This window comes from Anomaloglossus baeobatrachus, chromosome 7, assembly GCF_048569485.1.
Source record: "Anomaloglossus baeobatrachus isolate aAnoBae1 chromosome 7, aAnoBae1.hap1, whole genome shotgun sequence".
NCBI classification, from domain to species: Eukaryota; Metazoa; Chordata; class Amphibia; order Anura; family Aromobatidae; genus Anomaloglossus; species Anomaloglossus baeobatrachus.
In genome coordinates, this window is record NC_134359.1 from 301,646,966 (window position 1) to 301,672,484 (window position 25,519).

General features: G+C 50.0%; 1 protein-coding gene across 2 annotated transcripts; it reads right to left on the minus strand.

The window, feature by feature from the left end:
• On the minus strand, positions 1-25,519 carry LOC142245682 (apoptosis-associated speck-like protein containing a CARD). 2 transcript variants are annotated; one of them, XM_075318611.1, is made up of 6 exons: positions 25,407-25,519; positions 14,699-14,790; positions 6,905-9,675; positions 6,599-6,658; positions 4,310-4,339; positions 1-1,522 (listed from the first exon to the last, which is right to left on the minus strand). In XM_075318611.1, the coding sequence occupies exons 3-6, from the start codon at positions 7,170-7,172 to the stop codon at positions 1,260-1,262; spliced, it is 621 nt and encodes a 206-aa protein (XP_075174726.1). In that variant the 5' UTR covers positions 7,173-9,675; positions 14,699-14,790; positions 25,407-25,519; the 3' UTR covers positions 1-1,259. The 2 variants fall into 2 exon arrangements, with proteins under 2 accessions (XP_075174726.1, XP_075174725.1); XM_075318610.1 differs by lacking the exon at positions 25,407-25,519 and adding an exon at positions 14,988-15,093.

Here is a 25,519-nt window from a genome sequence, read left to right on the forward strand (position 1 = left end):
TCCTAACTCAAAATATTTATTAGAGTTTTCAGATGAGTAAACCTTAGCAATTCTCCCTCACAGTCATGTTTTCTATGAGACACATAAAATCTGAATTGTAAACCTATATAGAACTGGTGTCAACCCAATCATCTCCGATAAAGACCCTTTGGCTGCCAGACATGGAACTAATTTGGGCAGAATTTTAGATTTCTCTCTTAGTTCAGGGGACTACATTTGGTTTTCATAGTCACCAGGTTTTTGCTGCCCCATCTGAGAGCTGCGTATTGTAGGGACAGAGACCCTGATTCCAGCATATTACGGTCCATCCAAGTTCTTTATCTCCCAAATATTTTCCAAATTGTTGCAAATATCTCAGTATACACAGTGCTGAATCAGCGCTTATGTATACAGATTGGGAAGCTGTAACACTTACCCTGCTTCCTTCTCTGGACCCAGTGACCATGTAATCACTGGGTCCTAGAGGACCTAGACAACTCTACTGTGCAGCCACGAGGCTTCAAATCCACTGTAACTGGGGCTTATATACCATTAAAAGGGCATTTATGGTAAAACCGCCAGTAAGGGGGAGAAAATGGCCCGGCCATGAACTAGTTAAACCTCAGCTTCCAAATAGAAATTCAAGGGTGGAAAACTGGGTCTGAAGAGTACGGTAAAAAAGGGGAAGGTTAGCTCTTCCTACATTGTATGAGTGTATAGTACCTGGTCTGAAGACGACTATTCCCACAATGCAGTTCACCATATTAATCATTGGCGACCATTCACACTTGTTGGTATTTGCGGGAGAAGTTTTATTTCCTTTTAGACACATTTAAGATATAGAGACTTCTGGAAAAGCCGTGAACCTCCCGGATAATGGACCAAAGAACAGAGACAAGGAGAGACACAACCCATTCTGCAACTGATCCCAAGAGCTAACGCTCTGCCAAAAATATCTATAAGGCTTTAAAGGAATATTCCAATATATAAAATGTATTCAGCACAGAGAAAAAAATCCTCGATATACAGTAATTAAAGGGTTTTCCCACCTTTAGAGAATTGGGCCCAATTAGATCCCATAGTAGTAAAAAAAACACAAAAAATCTTTCCAGTAGTTTCCTAAATAATAACTTACTGGGCTATGTAAATATGATGTTTGTAGCTGGCTGCGTGGGGTTACCAGCTGTAGTTTAGCATCACTTTGGTAGTTGTAGTACTGGGAGTTGATGTGTTAGTGCTGGAAGATGGATCTGGGTGTAAATTCCCTTTTCCGAACCGGTTCATCTTCTTTGCAGGCTCCTTAATAGCGATGGGTTATGTTCTCTCAGAGATGCCCAGAACTGATCCTTCTCGTCACTTGTCCAGGATGCAGCGTAACAGAAGACCTCGTCCATCTGCTTATAATACGGCCTCATCTGGCGTATCCGGTCTCGGTCTTGACCTGACAGCAGATGATTCTCATAGAGATCTTCCAGGACCGGATCCACCAGAGTCACCCGTCCAATCAGCTCCTCTCGATGACGATCCACAAAATGCTCCTCACCTGTAATAACAACATGAGGTTTTCTATCATTAATGTCCACATTTCCTTCAATCTATCCATAAGAAAGAGGGGACCATTAAGAATAAAGTAAAAAGAGAACAGTTACATTAGTGAGGTGATTAGATAATTTTGCCTAATAAGATGTGCTTTTAGGCCAGGCTTAAAACTCTGAATACTGGGAACCAGATAGATTATCTTGGGTAGAGCATGCTAGAGAACTGGTGCAGCACGAAAGAAGTCTTGGAGACTGTGATGGTGTGATATTGTGGGTTGTGTATCATTTTGTGTAGGTTCATAATTTAGGTATCCTGTCTGCAGTTTAATCACCCCCTGTCGGGCTTTTATCCCTAAGGCTGCGGGAGGGGGGCCTAGGATCCACTCAAACTCTCTGCTTACCTCGGTGAGAACTACAAGAGTCTCACAATCTCTCTGGGGTGTCAGCTTCTTCCTCAGAGGATCAATCTTACTCCTTCTCTCTTGTCTTTCTCTGCCAGACTGAATAGTCCCCCAGGTAAGCTGAAAGTTTGGGTGGATCCCAGACTCCCCTCCCCAAGACTTAGGGACAAAAGCCCGGCAGGGGGTGATTAAACTGTAGACAGGACAAATACATAGAATGGACAGAGCACCATGCCTAAAATACGAACCTACATAAAATGATAGTGTGATATTGTGGGTTGTGTATCATTTTATGTAGGTTCGTATTTTAGGCGTGGTGCTCTGTCCATTCTATGTATTATTTGTCCTGTCTGCAGGTTAATCACCCCCTCCCGGGCTTTTATCCCTAAGTCTGGGGGAAGGTGACCTGGGATCCACCAAAACTCTCTGCTTACCTGGGAGATTATTGTCTGGCTGAGAACTACAAGAGTCTCACAGTCTCTCTGGGGTGTCAGCTTCTATCTCAGAGGATCAATCTTACTCCTTCTCTCTTGTCTTTCTCTGCCAGACTGAATAATCCCCTAGGTAAGCAGAGAGTTTGGGTGGATCCCAGACTCCCCTCCCCCAGATTTAGGGACAAAAGCCCGGCAGGGGGTGATTAAACTGAAGACAGGACAAATACATAGAATAGACAAAGCACCACACCTAAAATACAAACCTACATAAAATGATAGTGTGATATTGTGGGTTGTTTATCATTTTATGTAGGTTCGTATTTTAGGCGTGGTGCTCTGTCCATTCTATGTATTATTTGTCCTGTCTGCAGTTTAATCACCCCCTCCCGGGCTTTTATCCCTAAGTCTGGGGGAAGGTGACCTGGGATCCACCAAAACTCTCTGCTTACCTGGGAGATTATTGTCTGGCTGAGAACTACAAGAGTCTCACAGTCTCTCTGGGGTGTCAGCTTCTTCCTCAAAGGATCAATCTTACTCCTTCTCTCTTGTCTTTCTCTGCCAGACTGAATAATCCCCCAGGTAAGCAGAGAGTTTGGGTGGATCCCAGACTCCCCTCCCCCAGACTTAGGGAGCAAAGCCCGGCAGGGGGTGATTAAACTGCAGACAGGACAAAAAATACATAGAATGGACAGAGCACCACGCCTAAAATACGAACCTACACAAAAAGATACACAACCCCCAATATCACACTATCACAGAGACGTGAGTGGAAGGTTCAGATTATGGGGGTGAATTTATACCTCAGTGAGTCTCACAGGCCTCTCGGACTATCGACGTGGCCGCTGGAACAGGCTCCTACAAATCTTGTTGTTCAACTTCAGTCTTAAGCTTAATCTTATGGTAAAGGAAATTTGTTAACAGATGGCAATTTTTCCTTAGACATTTTGAACACCTAGAAGAAAACATGGTGTGGTCTGGATCATGGATGGCGTTATCCATGAGGGCACAGCGTCCTCGAGAATGTGAGTGTCTTATTGAAAAGATCTGAAGCTAAACTGGGACAGGAAAGGGAAGAGATCGGGGTGAATGGCGGCTGTAAATGCTGGGTGGTCATAGCGCGAAGATGTGTGAGGTGTACATGAGTGCCGAGAGCCATGACAGATCTTAACAGACGGAAAGACGGTGTCAGAGAGCAAAAGAAGAGCCGGAGGAAGCCAAGATCCAGTGCGCTTCTGTCTTCACAGGTTAGAGAATAAAGTTGTTCACACAAGAACGCTCCACAGTCCTCCTTGAATATTACTTCAAAGCTATAAAAAAAAAAATTTCTACGGAAAACGGAGAGGAAGAATTTTTGAAAAATGCGTGTGACTTCTGTGAAGAGAATCCTGAAGGAAACGTCTCGAAATTGGACGCCGTGTGGTCAAAAGATCGAGAAGAGAAAAACTCCTCCAAAACAGGAGAGTTTCTCAAAGTATTTTCTGCTTAAAAACCTTGTTTGTTTTTAACTAACAAAGAAAAAAGCTAAAAAAAAAACAACCGGTGTGAACATCGCCTTCATAAGTGGTGAAAGGCCTCGACAGGAGGTTGGATTTTGGGATGAGAATGGATTGGGTTACACAATTTTCCAGCATTAAGTAAAGATCAAAGACGGCAAAGGGCACGGGCCACGTACTATTAATGACTAATACCGGGATAGATCATCATTACTACATTAGTGGGGGTCTGATTTCCGGCATCCCCGTAGATCAGCTTCTACACATGGGCAGTGTGCAGCTCCGCACATTGTTCACACCCCATGATGCCGGCGGGTCAGGTGTTGGACTTCACCGATCTGAAATTGATGATGATCCTTCGGATAGCGAGGCGTTGCGATATATCAGAGCATCTGTTTTTAAGGAATACGGATTCCTGATACCAATAAAAAGATTTTATAAGGGGTTTCAAATCCTCATCTTACCTCTTGATGGCGCAGATTCCACAATGGGCCCTGAAAGAATGATCACAAAGAGGAAAAGAGATCAGTCCAGATAGAAAGAGTTGTGATTTAAAGGGGTTGTCCAATACTTTTACATTGATGGTCTATTCTTAGGGGTACTTTGCACGTTGCGACATCGCTAGCATCGGCTAGCCATGTCCAGCGCGATAGCTCCCGCCCCCGTCTCACATGCGATATCTTGCTATCGCTGCAGTAGTGAACATTATCGCTACGGCAGCATCACACGCACTTACCTGGTCGGTGACGTCGCGGTGACTGCCGAACTATCCCTCCTTCAAGGGGGAGGTGCGTTCGGCGTCACCGCGACAACACTAATCGGCCGGCCAATAGAAGCGGAGGGGCGGAGATGAGCGGGATGTATCATCCCGCACACCTTCTTTCTTTCGCATTGCCGTCGGGACGCAGGTAAGGTGATGTTTGTCGCTCCTGCGGGTTTACACACAGTGATGTGTGGTGCTGCAGGAACGACAAACAACATCGTACCTGCAGCAGGAGCGACATTATGAAGATGAACGATGTGACACAGATCACCGATTTTTGACTGTTTCACGCTCGTTCATCGTCGCTCCAAGGATTTACACATTGCGATGTCGCTACCGGCGCAGGATGTGCGTCACAACAACCGTGACCCCGATGATAGTTCGGTAGCGATGTCGCAACGTGCAAAGTACCCCTTAGAATAGGTTATCAATATCCAATCGGCTGGGGTCTGACACCCCACATTCCCACCAATCAGCAGTTATCGTGCTGGCACCGGATGGAAATGCTCAGTCCTTAGAGTGCTCAGTTCCGAAAGTGCTCGGGTTCAAAAGTGCTCAGGTTCAAAAGTGTTCGGGTTCGAAAGTGCCCAGGGGCAAAAGTATCCGGGTTCGAAAGTGCTCAGGTTCGAAAGTGCTCAGTTCTGAAAGTGCTCGGGGGGTTCGAAAGTGCTCAGGTTCAAAAGTACTCGGGTTTGAAAGTGCTCGGGTTCGAAAGTGTTAAGTTCGGAAAGTGCCCGGGTTCCGAAAGTGCTCAGTTCCAAAAGTGCTCAGGCTCGGAAAGTACTCGGGTTCGAAAGTGCTCGGGTTCGAAAGTGGCCGGGTTCCAAAAGTACTCGGGTTCCAAAAGTACTCGGGTTCCGAAAGTACTCGGGTTTCGAAAGTACTCGGGTTCCAAAAGTACTCAGGTTCCAAAAGTGCTTGGGTTCCAAAAGTGCTTGGGTTCCAAAGGGCTTGGGTTCCAAAAGTGCCCGGGTTCTAAAGTGCCCGTGCTCGAAAGTGCTCAGTTCCGAATGTGCTCAGTTCCGGAGAAATGCTCAGTTCCTGGGCTGCCCTGTGACCTGATAACTGCTGTGGGTACTGCACATCCACCTGCCATTCAAATCAATAGTAGGCGTATGTGGAGTGCCCACCCGCGGTCGATATCAGAAGACAGGACAGCTCCGGAACTAAGTATTTCCGTCCTCCGCCGGCACTGAGAACAGCTGATCAGCGGGGGGCGGGGTGTCGGACCCTGACCAATCAGACATTGAGGACTTATCTTAAGGATAGGCCATCAATGTTAAAGTAGTGGACAATCCCTTTAATTACTGAGAATCATAATGTTAAAAAATAAAAATACAATAATGAATGTAACATTTGTCACTGGGAAGACACAATACACATAATTAGCAGAGCCCCAGCCGACATTATGGATTCTAAAAGAAATAAGTGCCGAAAAGCCAAACCATTAAATAAATCCTTCCCACAGCTCCATGAGCAGAAAACTTAAAATATGATTGATAAAATATTTTTTATTTGTTTTTTTTTGTTTATTTATAAAAAATGTAAATAAAAAAATATAAAAACAAAAATGATTAAAAAAATATTCATTATTATATCTATCCATCGCACTACCTAGAATCAACAAAATTTAAAAAAATTGGGTTTTGTTTTAACCAAAACAATAAAAATGCATAAAGGAAAAATACATTTTTATACCAAAAAATATACACAAAACACGTATGATATGATAAAACATATGTTTATATAACCTTTATTGGCTATTAAAAATTTGCTAATATTCTATAATATTCCTTAAATATTATATACATATATTTTATCATATAATTTTTTCTGTGTGTTTTATAGTACAAAATGTTTTATTTTTTATTTTTAAATATTAATGTATCTCGCCATCAAGATATCAACCTGACAAATAAAGTTACCATTTTATCCATACCATGCGGTGTACGATGTACAAAACCAGGAGAGTCTCAAACTGACTGCTCACCTCTTGCTATTGATCCTCGATTTAGACCTATGGGTGACTCTTGAGGTGCACGGCCAGTCACTGAAAAACACACAGAACCAGAACTATTGAGTCCAGGCCCAATCATGTCCCACTATTACAGAGTTATCATAGGGACTGCTGGTAACGTCTACTACATTTTTTGTACTTTGTGTTATTCTGCCCCCCAAAAGTAAGAAATTCAGCTCCACCGCCCTCCAGGGATTCCCTGTTCTCGGATTTTCTCTGTCCCTTTGTAGTAAGACCTGTACAGCTCGTCGTATTACACCCAGATTTTCTGGTTCTTACCTGTCTCAAGGGCGTTCCTCAGGTTCTTAGCCTCTTGATTCTCATTTATGTCTTCTAGAGCTTCCAGGGTCACCAGAATTCCACGGTTATCCGTGTAGTAGCGAATGATGAGATCAGCCACGTCATCGGTATCTGCTGTCTCCAAACTACATCTGGGGATCCTGCTAGCGCTCCCCAGGTCATTTAACTTGTTCTTAAACTTCTTAAATGACATGTTGTTCAAGTTCTCCAGTGTTCTGACCAGGACGTCCCTCACTGTCCTCCCCATCTGCTCCTAAGTAGTGACTCTACGGATAATCTGGTTCATCCAACGTAGAGACGCGTCTTCAATACAGCTGTCAGGGAGAAAGGTATTTCGCTCTTCTTGATCTCCACCTTCTTCCTAAGACTGGTCAGTTTCTCCAACACATGTATCACTCCTGGGACTGGTCAGTTTCTCCGACACTTATGTCACTCCTGGGACTGGTCAGTTTCTCCGACACTTGTGTCACTGCAGGGACTGGTCAGTTTCTCTGACACTTGTGTCACTCCTGGGACTGGTCAGTTTCTCCGACAGTTGCGTCACTTCTGGGACTGGTCAGTTTCTCCGACACTTGTGTCACTCCTGGGACTGGTCAGTTTCTCTGACACTCGTGTGACTCCTGGGACTGGTCAGTTTCTCTAACACTTGTGTCACTCCTGGGACTGGTCAGTTTCTCCGACACTTGTGTCACTCCTGGGACTGGTCAGTTTCTCCGACACTTGTGTCACTCCTGGGACTGGTCAGTTTCTTCGACACTTGTGTCACTCCTGGGACTGGTCAGTTTCTTCGACACTTGTGTCACTCCTGGGACTGGTCAGTTTCTTCGACACTTGTGTCACTCCTGGGACTGGTCAGTTTCTCCGATACTCTTGTCACTTCTGGGACTGGTCAGTTTCTCTGACACTTGTGTCACTCCTGGGACTGGTCAGTTTCTCCGATACTCTTGTCACTTCTGGGACTGGTCAGTTTCTCCGATACTTGTGTCACTCTTGGGACTGGTCAGTTTCTTCGACACTTGTGTCACTCTTGGGACTGGTCAGTTTCTTCGACACTTGTGTCACTCCTGGGACTGGTCAGTTTCTTCGACACTTGTGTCACTCCTGGGACTGGTCAGTTTCTTCGACACTTGTGTCACTCCTGGGACTGGTCAGTTTCTCCGACACTTGTGTCACTCCTGGGATTGGTCAGTTTCTCCGACACTTGTGTTACTCCTGGGATTGGTCAGTTTCTCCGACACTTGTGTTACTCCTGGGATTGGTCAGTTTCTCTGACACTTGTGTCACTCCTGGGACTGGTCAGTTTCTCCGACACTTGTGTTACTCCTGGGATTGGTCAGTTTCTCCGACACTTGTGTCACTCCTGGGATTGGTCAGTTTCTCCGGCACTTGTGTCACTCCTGGGACTGGTCAGTTTCTCCGACACTTGTGTCACTCCTGGGATTGGTCAGTTTCTTCGACACTTGTGTCACTCCTGGGACTGGTCAGTTTCTTCGACACTTGTGTCACTCCTGGGACTGGTCAGTTTCTTCGACACTTGTGTCACTCCTGGGACTGGTCAGTTTCTCCGATACTCTTGTCACTTCTGGGACTGGTCAGTTTCTCTGACACTTGTGTCACTCCTGGGACTGGTCAGTTTCTCCGATACTCTTGTCACTTCTGGGACTGGTCAGTTTCTCCGATACTTGTGTCACTCTTGGGACTGGTCAGTTTCTTCGACACTTGTGTCACTCTTGGGACTGGTCAGTTTCTTCGACACTTGTGTCACTCCTGGGACTGGTCAGTTTCTTCGACACTTGTGTCACTCCTGGGACTGGTCAGTTTCTTCGACACTTGTGTCACTCCTGGGACTGGTCAGTTTCTCCGACACTTGTGTCACTCCTGGGATTGGTCAGTTTCTCCGACACTTGTGTTACTCCTGGGATTGGTCAGTTTCTCCGACACTTGTGTTACTCCTGGGATTGGTCAGTTTCTCTGACACTTGTGTCACTCCTGGGACTGGTCAGTTTCTCCGACACTTGTGTTACTCCTGGGATTGGTCAGTTTCTCCGACACTTGTGTCACTCCTGGGATTGGTCAGTTTCTCCGGCACTTGTGTCACTCCTGGGACTGGTCAGTTTCTCCGACACTTGTGTCACTCCTGGGATTGGTCAGTTTCTTCGACACTTGTGTCACTCCTGGGACTGGTCAGTTTCTCCGACACTTGTGTCACTCCTGGGACTGGTCAGTTTCTTCGACACTTGTGTTACTCCTGGGACTGGTCAGTTTCTCCGACACTTGTGTTACTCCTGGGATTGGTCAGTTTCTCCGACACTTGTGTCACTCCTGGGACTGGTCAGTTTCTCCGACACTTGTGTCACTCCTGGGACTGGTCAGTTTCTCCGACACTTGTGTCACTCCTGGGACTGGTCAGTTTCTCCGACACTTGTGTCACTCTTGGGACTGGTCAGTTTCTCTGACACTTGTGTCACTCCTGGGACTGGTCAGTTTCTCCGACACTTGTGTCACTCCTGGATTGGTCAGTTTCTCCGACACTTGTGTCACTCCTGGGACTGGTCAGTTTCTCCGACACTTGTGTCACTCCTGGGACTGGTCAGTTTCTCCGACACTTGTGTCACTCCTGGGACTGGTCAGTTTCTCCGACTCTTGTGTCACTCCTGGGATTGGTCAGTTTCTCCGACACTTGTGTCACTCCTGGGACTGGTCAGTTTCTCCGACACTTGTGTCACTCTTCGGAAGACGAGCTGCAGGGGCTAAAATACAGAAATTTATACTGGGCAACACGAAGTAATGGACCCGCAGGGGAACGATCTTCTACTGCCTGGCCTCTCCCAAAGTCATGAGACTTTAAACTTTGGTTCATGGAAACGATAAAAGTTTTATTCCTGTAAAGAAAAAAAATATTTGATCTTTTACAATAACCTATCACAAACCTCCCATGTGACCAGTGTCAGAGATAACAGTAATCAAGGCAAAACTGCGACGTGTGGAGGAACTGCGGCAAACCTGCACCACAGTCACGTGGGGCCACAATGTGTGAGCACAGCCTGCGTGTCCTCCGTGTCCCATTACAACTAGTGCAGCGCAATTGTGCAGTGTGACGAGGAGTGATGTAATGTCAGTATATGAGACCTGATGCAGATACCGTGCCTGTATACCCCGTAAACGCTTCCATATTTTTTCACGTTACATCAACAAGCGTCAATATGTATTTTATTGGCATTTTATGTGATATACCAACACCAAGCATCAAGGATTTGTGAAGTCTAAAGGAAATTATACCTGTTTTTTTAAATATTATAAAAATCTAAATCTGAAAATTGTGACGTGCATTTGTATTCAGCCCCCTGTAGTCTGATAAAAATAACCTGAGTGACCAATTTCTGGCAGAAGTCACCTAATAAATTGAGTCCATCTTTGCATAATCCTCTTAGTATAACTACAACTGTTCTGTGAAGGCCTCAGAAAATTGTGTGAGAACATGAGGAATCAAACAGCAGCATGAAAACCAAGGAGTCCACCAGACAGGTCAGGGATAAAGAGGAGAAGAGGAAAGCAGGGAAAGGTTATAGAAAAAATAGCCCAAGCTCTGAACATATCATGGAGAACTGTTCAATCCATCATCCAAACATTGGAGGAATAGTGCACAACTGCAAACCTACAAGACATATCCATCCACTGAAACTGACATCCCAAGAAGGAGAGCACTAATGAGAGGAGCAGCTGAGAGGCCCATGGTGACTGGAGGAGCCACAGAGATCACAGCTGAGGCGGAGAATCTGTCCACAGGATGTCTATTAGTTGTAGACTCCACAAATCTGCCCTGTATGGAAGAGCGGCAAGAAGAAGCCATGTAGGGGCCACAGCGGGCAGAGGAAGAAGGGGCTGTGGTCAGATAGGACCAAAGGAGAACTTTTTGCGGTAAATGCACCACACTATGTGAAGTATAAAGCTAACCCTGCATATCTCCCTGAAAATCATATCCCCACCATCATACATGGTGGAGGCAGCATCCTGCTGTGGGTAGGCTTTTCTTCAGCAGGGGCAGGAAAGCTGATCAGAGGTGATGGGAAGATGGATGGAGGTAACTACCGGACAATCCTGGAGGAAAACCTGTTAGAGGCTGCAGAAGACGTAATACCGGGGTGTAGCTTCACCTTCCAGCAGGACAACGACCCTCATCATCCTGCAGAGCTACAATGAAGGGTTCAAATCAGAGCATATTCCTGTGTATGAGCGGCTGAGTCACAGTCCAGACCCAAATCCACCGAGAATCTGTGACAAGACGGGAAGATCACCGATCACAGATGTCTCCATCCAATCTCACTGATCATAGATGTCTCCATCCAATCTCACTGATCACAGATGTCTCCATCCAACCTCACCGATCTCAGATGTCTCCATCCAATCTCACCGATCACACATGTTTCCATCCAACCTCACCGATCACAGACGTCTCCATCCAATCTCACTGATCACAGACGTTTCCATCCAACCTCATCGATCACAGATGTCTCCATCCAATCTCACCGATCACAGACGTCTCCATCCAATCTCACCGATCACAGACGTCTCCATCCAACCTCACCGATCACAGACGTCTCCATCCAACCTCACCGATCACAGACGTCTCCATCCAATCTCAATGATCACAGACGTCTCCATCCAACCTCACTGATCACAGACGTCTCCATCCAACCTCACTGATCACAGACGTCTCCATCCAACCTCACTGATCACAGATGTCTCCATCCAACCTCACCGATCACAGACGTCTCCATCCAATCTCACCGATCACAGACGTCTCCATCCAACCTCACCGATCACAGACGTCTCCATCCAACCTCACCGATCACAGACGTCTCCATCCAATCTCACCGATCACAGTCGTCTCCATCCAACCTCACCGATCACAGACGTCTCCATCCAACCTCACTGATCACAGACGTCTCCATCCAACCTCACTGATCACAGACGTCTCCATCCAACCTCACCGATCACAGACGTCTCCATCCAATCTCACCGATCACAGACGTCTCCATCCAATCTCACCGATCACAGACGTCTCCATCCAATCTCACTGATCACAGACGTCTCCATCCAATCTCACCGATCACAGACGTCTCCATCCAATCTCACCGATCACAGACGTCTCCATCCAACCTCACCGATCACAGACGTCTCCATCCAATCTCAATGATCACAGACGTCTCCATCCAACCTCACTGATCACAGACGTCTCCATCCAACCTCACCGATCACAGACGTCTCCATACAATCTCAATGATCACAGACGTCTCCATCCAACCTCACTGATCACAGACGTCTCCATCCAACCTCACTGATCACAGACGTCTCCATCCAAAGTCACCGATCACAGACGTCTCCATCCAATCTCACCGATCACAGACGTATCCAGAGAGAGAGAGAGAGATAGAGAGAGAGAGATACTATGTTACTATAACTGGGGACTGTCCTGATGATTCTGAGAATTGGGGAAAATGATAAAACCCCTAAAGAGCGCGATGTTGTAACAGAGGAAGCGATCTCCGCTGTATACATTTAGCCCTATGACTCCCCCTTATCTCACAGTGATGGGGTTTTCTAAGCACAGGCATCAATGCAATATCTTGGTGATATCTCATGTGCCATTTTCTGCCTTTGCAATGTAATAGTATCAGCTTAGGATGGCGTATACAAGAGCTGTGGGCTTATGCTGTGGCTACCTGTGCGGAAGCAGATGGTTCCGTGCTAATGGTTACAGTCATTGCTATGTGTGTAATCCCTTCATGTTGTGATGATGTAGATCAGTGGTCCCCAACCTTTGTGACCTTGAGAGCCAGATTCATCTCTGAGAGGATCGCGAGCCACATGAAACTCTGAAAGGATCGCGAGTCACATTCATCTCTGAGAGGATTGCGAGTCACATTCATCTCTGAGAGGATCGCGAGCCACATTCATCTCTGAGAAGATCGCGAGCCACATTATGCTCTGAGAGGGTCGCGAGCCACATGCAACTCTGAGAGGATTGCGAGCCACATTCAGCTGAGAGGGTCGCGAGCCACATGCAACTCTGAGAGGATTGCGAGCCACATTCAGCTGACAGGGTCGCGAGCCACATACAACTCTGAGAGGATTGCGAGCCACATTCATCTCTGAGAGGATTGTTAGCCACATTCAGCTCTGAGAGGATCGCGAGCCACATGCAACTCTGAGAGGATTGCGAGCCACATTCAGCTGAGAGGGTCGCGAGCCACATACAACTCTGAGAGGATTGCAAGCCACATTCATCTCTGAGAGGATTGCGAGCCACATTCAGCTCTGAGAGGATTGCGAGCCACATTCAGCTGAGAGGGTCGCGAGCCACATACAACTCTGAGAGGATTGCGAGCCACATTCATCTCTGAGAGGATCGCAAGCCACATTCAGCTCTAAGAGAGGATCGCAGCCACATTCATCTCTGAGAGGATCGCGAGCCACATACAACTCTGAGAGGATTGCGAGCCACATTCAGCTCTGAGAGGATCGCGAGCCACATTCAGCTCTAAGAGAGGATCGCAGCCACATTCATCTCTGAGAGGATCGCGAGCCACATTCAGCTCTGAGAGGATCGCGAGCTACATTCAACTCTGACAGAGGGTCGCGAGCCACATTCATCTCTGAGAGGATCACGAGCCACATACAACTCTGAGAGGATTGCGAGCCACATGCACCTCTGAGAGGATTGCGAGCCACATTCAGCTCTGAGAGAGGGTCGCGAGCCACATTCAGCTCTGAGAGAGGGTCGTGAGCCACATTCAGCTCTGAGAGGATTGTGAGCCACATTCAGCTCTGAGAGGATCACAAGCTACATTCATCTCTGAGAGGATCGCGAGCCACATTCAGCTCTGAGAGGGGATCGTGAGCCAGATTCAGGTTCAGAGGGGGGTCGCAAGCCACATTCAGCTCTGAGAGGATTACAAGCCACATTCATCTCTGAGAGGATCGCGAGCCACATTCAGCTCTGAGAGGGGATCGTGAGCCAGATTCAGAGGGGGGTCGCAAGCCACATTCAGCTCTGAGAGGATCACAAGCCACATTCATCTCTGAGAGGATCGCGAGCCACATTCAGCTCTGAGAGGGGATCGTGAGCCACATTCAGCTCTGAGAGAGGATCGCGAGCCACATTCAGCCCTGAGAGAAAGTTGCGAGCCACATCCAGCCCCTCACAGTAGTGACACCCAGAGCACCCATTACCAGTATAACGATAGCCAAAGCTTTTCCACAGAAATCACCACACTGAGGTAGTATACGGTACCAAGATCCAGGGGTTCCTAGCACCATATAGATCTGCTCTTCTATATGGGGCTACTCACAACTGTCACTCTGGAGATCTGCTATTCATAGCTGTTTGCAAGACCTGGTGCAAATGCACTAAGCTGGCAGTCACATGCCACATATCCCAGCCCTGTTAGCCACATTTGGCTCCCGAGCTCCCAGCAGTTGGGAAGTTATCCCCATACTAGAGATAGAGGAAAATTTCCAGATTTGGTATGACCCCTTTAGGGTAGCTAGCATTGTTGTGGCTTGTTTCCAGCTGCTTCCTTTCACTGGTGTTCTTTATGGGTTTATTACTCATTGCTAAGGGGACGGCCACCACTGCAATCTATCAGCAGAGGCTGAGCGGGTGCAGCGCTTACATGATCTTTTCTATTGAGCTCTTTTCAGCCTGATCATGCCGTTGGTCAGTTCTCCTGAATCTAGATTTTGGGGTAACTCCTTTATTTTTGTTCTTACCTGAATAATTATTTCCTTACATTTGCAGCAGCTTCCACGGGATGAGTTAGTTACCAGCAGGACCTCGGCCTAAAATCCAGACGTCACACACCCTGCAAAATAAATAGCTCAGATCACTGCAGGATTCACCTGCTCTGCTGCCTTCAGATACACTGATGAGATGTTTCCACAGAAGAACAAAACGTCATTCTGCCTCACGACCGCAACACCATGGAAACAAATGGGAGTTAAAGAGCGAAAATAAATACGGGAGAAACAAACAGGTCAAAGTCTGGTGTCCGGAGCTTACCGTGACAGATGCAGAGGCTCCTGCCGGGGCTCTGTCCTAACAAGCCATGCTGCAAGGTGCCGGAAATACCTGCAAGACTTGTAGAGGCTGCCGAGGAAGGAGGCGCTGAAAGACAGAACAGCAGTACCTGCCGGGGAAGGAGGCGCTGAAAGACAGAACAGCAGTACCTGCCGGGGAAGGAGGCGCTGAAGGACAGGACAGCAGTCCCTGCCGGGGAAGGAGGTGCTGAAAGACAGAACAGCAGTACCTGCCGGGGAAGGAGGCGCTGAAAGACAGAACAGCAGTACCTGCTGGGGAAGGAGGCGCTGAAAGACAGAACAGCAGTACCTGCCGGGGAAGGAGGCGCTGAAGGACAGGACAGCAGTACCTGCAAGACTTGTGGAGGCTGCCGAGGAAGGAGGCGCTGAAGGACAGGACAGCAGTACCTGCCGGGGAAGGAGGCGCTGAAGAACAAGACAGCAGTACCTGCCGGGGAAGGAGGCGCTGAAGGACAGGATAGCAGTACCTGCAAGACTTGTGGAGGCTGCAGGGGAAGGAGGTGCTGAAGGACAGAACAGCAGTACCTGCCGGGGAAGGAGGCGCTGCAGGACAGGACAGCAGTACCTGCAAGACTTGTGGAGGCTGCCGGGGAAGGAGGTGCTGAAGGACAGAACAGCAGTACCTGCCGGGGAAGGAGGCGCTGCAGGACAGGACAGCAGTACCTGCAAGACTTGTGGAGGCTGCCGGGGAAGGAGGTGCTGAAAGACAGAACACCAGTCCCTGCCGGGGAAGGAGGCGCTGAAGGACAGGACAGCAGTACCTGCAAGACTTGTGGAGGCTGCCGAGGAAGGAGGCGCTGAAAGACAGAACAGCAGTACCTGCAAGACTTGTGGAGGCTGCGGAGGAAGGAGGCGCTGAAGGACAGAACAGCAGTACCTACCAGACTTGTGGAGGCTGCCGAGGAAGGAGGCGCTGAAGGACAGAACAGCAGTACCTGCCGGGGAAGGAGGCGCTGAAGGACAGAACAGCAGTACCTGCCGGGGAAGGAGGTGCTGAAGGACAGAACAGCAGTACCTGCCGGGGAAGGAGGTGCTGAAGGACAGAACAGCAGTACCTGCCGGGGAAGGAGGCGCTGAAGGACAGAACAGCAGTACCTGCCGGGGAAGGAGGTGCTGTAGGACAGAACAGCAGTACCTGCCGAGGAAGGAGGCGCTGAAGGACAGGACAGCAGTACCTGCCGGGGAAGGAGGTGCTGTAGGACAGAACAGCAGTACCTGCCGGGGAAGGAGGCGCTGAAGGACAGAACAGCAGTACCTGCCGGGGAAGGAGGTGCTGTAGGACAGAACAGCAGTACCTGCCGGGGAAGGAGGCGCTGAAGGACAGAACAGCAGTACCTGCCGAGGAAGGAGGCGCTGAAGGACAGGATAGCAGTACCTGCAAGACTTGTGGAGGCTGCCGAGGAAGGAGGCGCTGAAGGACAGAACAGCAGTACCTGCCGAGGAAGGAGGCGCTGAAGGACAGGATAGCAGTACCTGCAAGACTTGTGGAGGCTGCCGAGGAAGGAGGCGCTGAAGGACAGAACAGCAGTACCTGCTGGGGAAGGAGGCGCTGAAGGACAGAACAGCAGTACCTGCCGAGGAAGGAGGTGCTGAAGGACAGAACAGCAGTACCTGCCGAGGAAGGAGGCGCTGAAGGACAGAACAGCAGTACCTGCCGAGGAAGGAGGCGCTGAAGGACAGGATAGCAGTACCTGCAAGACTTGTGGAGGCTGCCGAGGAAGGAGGCGCCGAAGGACAGAACAGCAGTACCTGCCGGGGAAGGAGGCGCTGAAGGACAGGATAGCAGTACCTGCAAGACTTGTGGACGCTGCCGAGGAAGGAGGCGCTGAAGGACAGAACAGCAGTACCTACAAGACATGTAGAGGCTGCGGATGAAGGAGGCGCTGCAGGACAGAACAGCAGTACCTACAAGACATGTAGAGGCTACCAAGGAAGGAGGTGCTGAAGGACAGAACAGCAGTACCTGCCGGGGAAGGAGGTGCTGAAGGACAGAACAGCAGTACCTGCCGGGGAAGGAGGCGCTGAAGGACAGGACAGCAGTACCTGCCGGGGAAGGCGGCGCTGAAGGACAGAACAGCAGTACCTGCCGGGGAAGGAGGTGCTGAAGGACAGAACAGCAGTACCTGCCGGGGAAGGAGGCGCTGAAGGACAGAACAGCAGTACCTGCCGGGGAAGGAGGTGCTGAAGGACAGAACAGCAGTACCTGCCGAGGAAGGAGGTGCTGAAGGACAGAACAGCAGTACCTGCCGAGGAAGGAGGCGCTGAAGGACAGAACAGCAGTACCTGCCGAGGAAGGAGGCGCTGAAGGACAGGATAGCAGTACCTGCAAGACTTGTGGAGGCTGCCGAGGAAGGAGGCGCTGAAGGACAGAACAGCAGTACCTGCTGGGGAAGGAGGCGCTGAAGGACAGAACAGCAGTACCTGCCGAGGAAGGAGGTGCTGAAGGACAGAACAGCAGTACCTGCCGAGGAAGGAGGCGCTGAAGGACAGAACAGCAGTACCTGCCGAGGAAGGAGGCGCTGAAGGACAGGATAGCAGTACCTGCAAGACTTGTGGAGGCTGCCGAGGAAGGAGGCGCTGAAAGACAGAACAGCAGTACCTGCAAGACTTGTGGAGGCTGCGGAGGAAGGAGGCGCTGAAGGACAGAACAGCAGTACCTACCAGACTTGTGGAGGCTGCCGAGGAAGGAGGCGCTGAAGGACAGAACAGCAGTACCTGCCGGGGAAGGAGGCGCTGAAGGACAGAACAGCAGTACCTGCCGGGGAAGGAGGTGCTGAAGGACAGAACAGCAGTACCTGCCGGGGAAGGAGGCGCTGAAGGACAGAACAGCAGTACCTGCCGAGGAAGGAGGCGCTGAAGGACAGGATAGCAGTACCTGCAAGACTTGTGGAGGCTGCCGAGGAAGGAGGCGCTGAAAGACAGAACAGCAGTACCTGCAAGACTTGTGGAGGCTGCGGAGGAAGGAGGCGCTGAAGGACAGAACAGCAGTACCTACCAGACTTGTGGAGGCTGCCGAGGAAGGAGGCGCTGAAGGACAGAACAGCAGTACCTGCCGGGGAAGGAGGCGCTGAAGGACAGAACAGCAGTACCTGCCGGGGAAGGAGGTGCTGAAGGACAGAACAGCAGTACCTGCCGGGGAAGGAGGCGCTGAAGGACAGAACAGCAGTACCTGCCGGGGAAGGAGGTGCTGTAGGACAGAACAGCAGTACCTGCCGAGGAAGGAGGCGCTGAAGGACAGGACAGCAGTACCTGCCGGGGAAGGAGGCGCTGAAGGACAGAACAGCAGTACCTGCCGAGGAAGGAGGCGCTGAAGGACAGGATAGCAGTACCTGCAAGACTTGTGGAGGCTGCCGAGGAAGGAGGCGCTGAAGGACAGAACAGCAGTACCTGCCGAGGAAGGAGGCGCTGAAGGACAGGATAGCAGTACCTGCAAGACTTGTGGAGGCTGCCGAGGAAGTAGGCGCTGAAGGACAGAACAGCAGTACCTGCTGGGGAAGGAGGCGCTGAAGGACAGAACAGCAGTACCTGCCGAGGAAGGAGGTGCTGAAGGACAGAACAGCAGTACCTGCCGAGGAAGGAGGCGCTGAAGGACAGAACAGCAGTACCTGCCGAGGAAGGAGGCGCTGAAGGACAGGATAGCAGTACCTGCAAGACTTGTGGAGGCTGCCGAGGAAGGAGGCGCTGAAGGACAGAACAGCAGTACCTGCCGGGGAAGGAGGCGCTGAAGGACAGGATAGCAGTACCTGCAAGACTTGTGGACGCTGCCGAGGAAGGAGGCGCTGAAGGACAGAACAGCAGTACCTACAAGACATGTAGAGGCTGCGGATGAAGGAGGCGCTGCAGGACAGAACAGCAGTACCTACAAGACATGTAGAGGCTACCAAGGAAGGAGGTGCTGAAGGACAGAACAGCAGTACCTGCCGGGGAAGGAGGTGCTGAAGGACAGAACAGCAGTACCTGCCGGGGAAGGAGGCGCTGAATGACAGGACAGCAGTACCTGCCGGGGAAGGAGGCGCTGAAGGACAGAACAGCAGTATCTGCCGGGGAAGGAGGTGCTGAAGGACAGAACAGCAGTACCTGCCGGGGAAGGAGGCGCTGAAGGACAGAACAGCAGTACCTGCCGGGGAAGGAGGTGCTGAAGGACAGAACAGCAGTACCTGCCGAGGAAGGAGGTGCTGAAGGACAGAACAGCAGTACCTGCCGAGGAAGGAGGCGCTGAAGGACAGAACAGCAGTACCTGCCGAGGAAGGAGGCGCTGAAGGACAGGATAGCAGTACCTGCAAGACTTGTGGAGGCTGCCGAGGAAGGAGGCGCTGAAGGACAGAACAGCAGTACCTGCTGGGGAAGGAGGCGCTGAAGGACAGAACAGCAGTACCTGCCGAGGAAGGAGGTGCTGAAGGACAGAACAGCAGTACCTGCCGAGGAAGGAGGCGCTGAAGGACAGAACAGCAGTACCTGCCGAGGAAGGAGGCGCTGAAGGACAGGATAGCAGTACCTGCAAGACTTGTGGAGGCTGCCGAGGAAGGAGGCGCTGAAGGACAGAACAGCAGTACCTGCCGGGGAAGGAGGCGCTGAAGGACAGAACAGCAGTACCTGCAAGACTTGTGGACGCTGCCGAGGAAGGAGGCGCTGAAGGACAGAACAGCAATACCTACAAGACATGTAGAGGCTGCGGAGGAAGGAGGCGCTGCAGGACAGAACAGCAGTACCTACAAGACATGTAGAGGCTACCAAGGAAGGAGGCGCTGAAGGACAGAACAGCAGTACCTGCAAGACTTGTGGAGGCTGCCGAGGAAGGAGGTGCTGAAGGACAGGACAGCAGTATCTGCAAGACTTGTGGAGGCTGCTGAGGAAGGAGGCGCTGAAGGACAGAACAGCAGTACCTGCAAGACTTGTGGAGGCTGCCGAGGAAGGAGGCGCTGAAGGACAGAACAGCAGTACCTACAAGACATGTAGAGGCTGCAGAGGAAGGAGGCGCTGCAGGACAGAACAGCAGTACCTACAAGACATGTAGAGGCTGCCGAGGAAGGAGGCGCTGAAGGACAGAACAGCAGTACCTACAAGACTCGTGAAGGCTGCCGGGGAAGGAGGCGCTGAAGGACAGAACAGCAGTACCTGCAAGACTTGTGGAGGCTGCCGAGGAAGGAGGCGCTGAAGGACAGAACAACAGTACCTACAAGACATGTAGAGGCTGCAGAGGAAGGAGGCGCTGCAGGACAGAACAGCAGTACCTACAAGACTTGTGGAGGCTGCCGGGGAAGGAGGTGCTGAAGGACAGGACAGCAGTACCTGCAAGACCTATGGAGACTGCAGAGGAAGGAGGCGCTGAAGGACAGAACAGCAGCACCTGCCGGGGCTCTGTCCTAACAAGCCATGCTGCAAGGTGCTGGAAATACTTGCAAGACTTGTGGAGGCTGCCGAGGAAGAAGGTGCTGAACCTGCTGCAGAACTCCACAGGACACAGAAAACACAGGTCTGCTGTGCACGCAGGAGCAGAGGAGAAACCGGAGTGTTCATGTGTAGAGTGAAGTTTAATGAAGATGGCTGCCCACTGAAACGAGGCGTACCTGCAGATACAAGGGGCAATCTGCATGTAACATTCATATAAATTTTGTTTGCTTACTGTAAGCGCTGCTACATGGAGAAAATGAAGTGATATCCTCCTGCAGCTGTTCGCTTCCAGTCATCGGGGTGGTGCAGGGAGCACTTTGATTGACAGCCTGCTCTGGACACACGGTGCACTCACATGCTGCACACACGCTACGCACACACGCTGCTCACACACATGTCACACACACGCTGCGCACACATGCTGTACACACACACACGCTGCGCACATGTGGCGCCCCTGTGGCTCCAGTCGCCACAGGGCACTGCACCTCATTTAAGCTCCGGTATTCGCCTCGGGTAAGGAGGGTGTTAATCACCGGTGTACCACATTCACACTTTACATACAGCTTAGGAGCCTTCTCACTTGGGAGCTGGACTAAGATAGGCAGGGGATTGGCCAACATGAAGCTTGGGACTTTCCCCGGTCATTAGGACAACCACGGGTTCCACTTGGGGTAGGAGTAGGAGCAAACACACACAATCTCCAGTCAGTCTATTCGGGACATCAGTTCTGGCGACACAACACCACCGCCTTCTTCTTCTTTCATGGGGCCTAGGCTTGGCCGGAACGCTCAGCCCGGGTTCCTCACTACTGGAGGGGCAACTCTCACAAAGGACATTTTACAAATACCGGTGGCTTCTTCCAACTTATCCGAGGTCGACGGGGCCCATCATAGTGGTGGCCAGCACTTCAGCGGCAGCAACCGGGTTACTTAAAGAACTGTGAGTAAAGACACCTGGAACCGCAGCAGCCGACTCGGACTCTTATTGCCGGCGCCCCGCGCCTTGGCGCCAATGGCCACCGCCATCACTACTCCCCTCATCATCCTCCCTGGGGCCCGCTTCACCAGTGGGGAGCGATACTATCCTCGCTGCTACTACCATCAGCCCTGGAGGACAGCGACAGCAGCGGCGACTATTCCCTGGCCGCATACCGCAGTAGGCGTCACGACAATCATCCATCCACCTTCTACCCCCACCTTTTATTGTGGACACCTCGGGGCACAAAACTGGGCATGCCACCCGTTACATCCCTGTAACCGACATCAGCGGACCGGCGACAAGTAAGGCTAAACCCCCTGCCCCCTGGGTGCCACACACACATTGCACACACACGCTGAGCACACACACACGCTGCGCGCAGACACGCTGAGCACACACACGCTGAGCACACACACGCTGAGCACACACACACACATGCTGCACACACACACGCTGAGCACACACACGCTGAGCACACACACATGCTGCGCACACACACGCTGAGCACACACACATGCTGAGCACACACACATGCTGAGCACACACATGCTGAGCACACACACGCTGAGCACACACACGCTGAGCACACATACGCTGCGCACACACACGCTGCGCGCACACACGCTGAGCACACACACGCTGAGCACACACACATGCTGAGCACACACACTCTGAGCACACACACGCTGAGCACACACACGCTGAGCACACACACGCTGCGCACACACATGCTGCGCACACACACGCTGAGCACACACATGCTGAGCACACACACATGCTGCGCACACACACGCTGAGCACACACACATGCTGCGCACACACACGCTGCGCACACACACGCTGAGCACACACACGCTGAGCACACACACACTGCAGAGAAGGCAGTCAATCACCGTGCGGGGAGAGTGATTACATCTGATGTTTTCTTCAATTTTTTTATGGAATGACATTTAAATAAAGATTTTCTTCTTCGTGCCTCTAGATTTATTCCGGTATCTGCTCTCATTACATGGACGCCTCATTTACTGGGGATTTGTTAGAATTATATTTGTTCTAAAAGTGGGTGATGTATTTTGCATTTAAGAGGGACATTTAATTTTGGAAAATTGGATGTGACCCGGCGTTACTCTGGAGCAATTAAAGAATGACCTTCATGAAGCCGGGGATTTGGATAATTACATATGGGTAAGTTCACGTTTGTTACTGTTTTTGCTGAAATCTCAAAATGTTAAAAAAATAACATGTTACACATTGAAATAATACCTTATGTACTGATTTATTGTACCAATCTTTTACCTTTCACACAATCCTATCCCTAATTATGGTAGGAAAAACTGTGTAAAATGTAAAATTTGCTTCTCTAAGAAATACTACTACCCTCAGGGATTCATCTAATTACCCCATTACATTTTCTGGCCCATGGGATTGGGGCAGTATGGCAATGTGGCCCTTGGACCAAAAAACGTTGTGCACCCCTCAGCTACAGGACACCTCCCTTTGTCTCTAGAACCATACAAAATGTACATACAATGGAAAGTAATGCAAAACTATGCCCACTGTAATGTTTATGTACAGATATTTTCTTTATATAAAGGATATTGTTGTGAATGTCATCTGTGTGGGTGCTGTTCTGAAGCTCCCTCTGGTGGCCAGGAATGGTAGTGGAACTAAATCTGAGCCATTGACTCAGACAGGTGTCAGTGTTAATTGGGAATTGGGGAAGTCCTATTGCAGACACGTCTGGTCTATATAGGAGAGCGCTTTCTGCCCAGCTGACGCCGGTTATAATTGTACTTTCCATGTCTCTGTTTCTGGTATGGAGATTTGTCCTTCCTTGTATCCCTGAGCAAGACTTCTGCAGATAAGTTTCAGTTTTGCCTTGCTTTCTTGTATACACCTTAGTGTTCCTTGTTTTGCTTTGTATCTGTTTTCTTGCAGGTGAAGCTTTGTTTCAATTGAGCTGTGAGCATGGGGGTGCTGGCTTTCCTGCAGGAAAAGGTATTTTTATCCCTGTCTGATTTGATTAATAGCTCTTCTGTATTTTTGTGTTCTTTTTTGGTATTTTGTATCTCCCATTATTTACAAGAGTACCTGATATAGTGGGGGTGAGGTCGTATGACCTCCAGGGCCATTTTTACTATCAGGAGTTTGGTATTTTTCTATAGGGATTTAGGCACTGACCACAATCATTTCCTTTTCTATGCTTTGTATCAAGTTAGTTGGGCTTCGCCTTTGCTTATTCTATTTTTCCTATCTGAGTATTGTGTTTTTCTATAATCGCCATAATCTTTATTTGTGGGGGGCTTGCTATTCCTTTGGTGACTGCTCTGAGGCAAGGTAGATTTCCTAATTTCATTCTGTGAGGCATAGCTAGTTTCTCAGGCTGTGACGTGGTGTCTAGGTTTTTAGGAACGCCCCACGGATACTTCTACTGTTGTCTGATAGTCAGGGGATTGCGGTCACTTTAGATTCCAACTACTCCTGTTTCATTGGGTTTTTATACCAATGGGAGTTTTTAGTAATCTTCCATGGTTACCGGATCATAACAGGATATATTGTTACTGGAAGTCAAAGTTAGGTAGCAGTTAAGATAGAAATTTACACTTCTAGTTTTGCCTGGAGTCTGTGGACAATCTCACCAGATTTTTTGATAGTCCCAACTCATGCTGGGGAAATCCCTCACGAACGGAGACGTCTTCAATTTGTTGTGAGAAAAATCAGTTCTGTTTATTTTACTTGTGCATTTACAAACCAATGTAACCCTGCATGCAAAGTTTGCAATGTAAGTTCACCAGAGGCCCCCCTTCTTAAAAATACTGTATTTTTCGGATTATAAGACACACTTTTCCTCAAAAAAAATTTGGGCGGAAAGAGAGGGGTGCGTCTTATAATCCGAATGTAGCCTACAGGAGGGTGGTGGAAAGGGGTAGAAGGAGGAAGGGGCAATGCTGCGTTGGCCGTGCTGGGGCTGCGGGGGCTGTGCTGGGGCTGCGGGGGCTGTGGGGGCCGTGCTGGGGCTGCGGGGTTCATGCTGGGACTCCGGTGGGCGTGTTGGGGCTATGGGGGCCGTGCTGGGGCTGCGGGGGTTGTGGTGGGGCTGTGGGGGCCGTGCTGGGGCTCCGACAGGCAAGCTGGGGCTGTACGGGCCGTGCTGGGGCTGTGGGCGGTGAGGACTTCAAATAATGGCACCCGGAGTCGGCGTGTGCATAGATCTCATCTGTGAATGCGCCACCTCTGGCCCATTCGTATCCCAGCAACGGATCTAAGGAAAATGGCGCCCAGAAGTGGCGCTTGTGAAGACGAGATCTTGGCTTGTCATTGAGCCGATAGCTCAATCTGCGCACACGACGACTTCAGGTGCCATTTAATTGAAGCCCTCACCTCCCACAGCCCCAATACAGCTGCTGCAGCCCCAGCACAGCCCCGCCGCCCCAGCACAGCCACCACAGCACAGCCCCGCCGCCCCAGCACAGCCACCACAGCACAGCCACTGCCGCCCCAGCACAGCCACCGCCACTGCCACCAGTTTCTGGGACAGCAGCTGGGACTCCCACCGCACAGCTCACCGTATTGCCCTGCTCCACCACCGCCCCTGCCTTCTGTGACCCCGCTGCACCACCACTGCCACCCCCCACCGGTAAGACACTACTGGTTTAAAAGACGAACCCCTTTTTTTTTATTCTAAATTTGGGGTGCGTCTTATAATCCGGTGTGTCTTATAAACCAAAAAATACAGTACGTCAAGATACTGGAAATATGACCCAGTCTTCTCAGAACCGGAGACTCACAGGCCTGCACATGAGATAAGGATCTATGAGACCAGTTAATACTAAACAAAATGCATTAATGTACTAATACAGTATAGAAATCTAGAAAACTATTAACCCTTCTATATCACCCCCATGTGGCAAACCTACAAACTGCACTGTACAGAAATGTGCATTGTGTCGGCCATGTAGCTGCATCTTGCTTGGAATTTAGGTGCCACCTGTGTGGCGAGTCAGGTCACCTGCTCAGCCGTTGTCCTCTGTCCTTCAGTAATGCGATCTTGACCCCAGAGGGAGAAAGAAGTGAGGAACATTCTGCTGACGAACACAGGGGTGAAGTAGCCGAGAGGCCAGG

Excerpts from the sequence above, each read along its gene's own strand:
- LOC142245682 (XM_075318611.1), bottom strand. The coding sequence starts at position 7,172 with ATGGGGAGGACAGTGAGGGACGTCCTGGTCAGAACACTGGAGAACTTG. Across the intron at positions 6,659-6,904 it reads GAGGAACGCCCTTGAGACAG|TGACTGGCCGTGCACCTCAA; the intron begins GTAAGAACCAGA and ends TGTGTTTTTCAG. Across the intron at positions 1,523-4,309 it reads GGAATCTGCGCCATCAAGAG|GTGAGGAGCATTTTGTGGAT; the intron begins GTAAGATGAGGA and ends TTGTTATTACAG.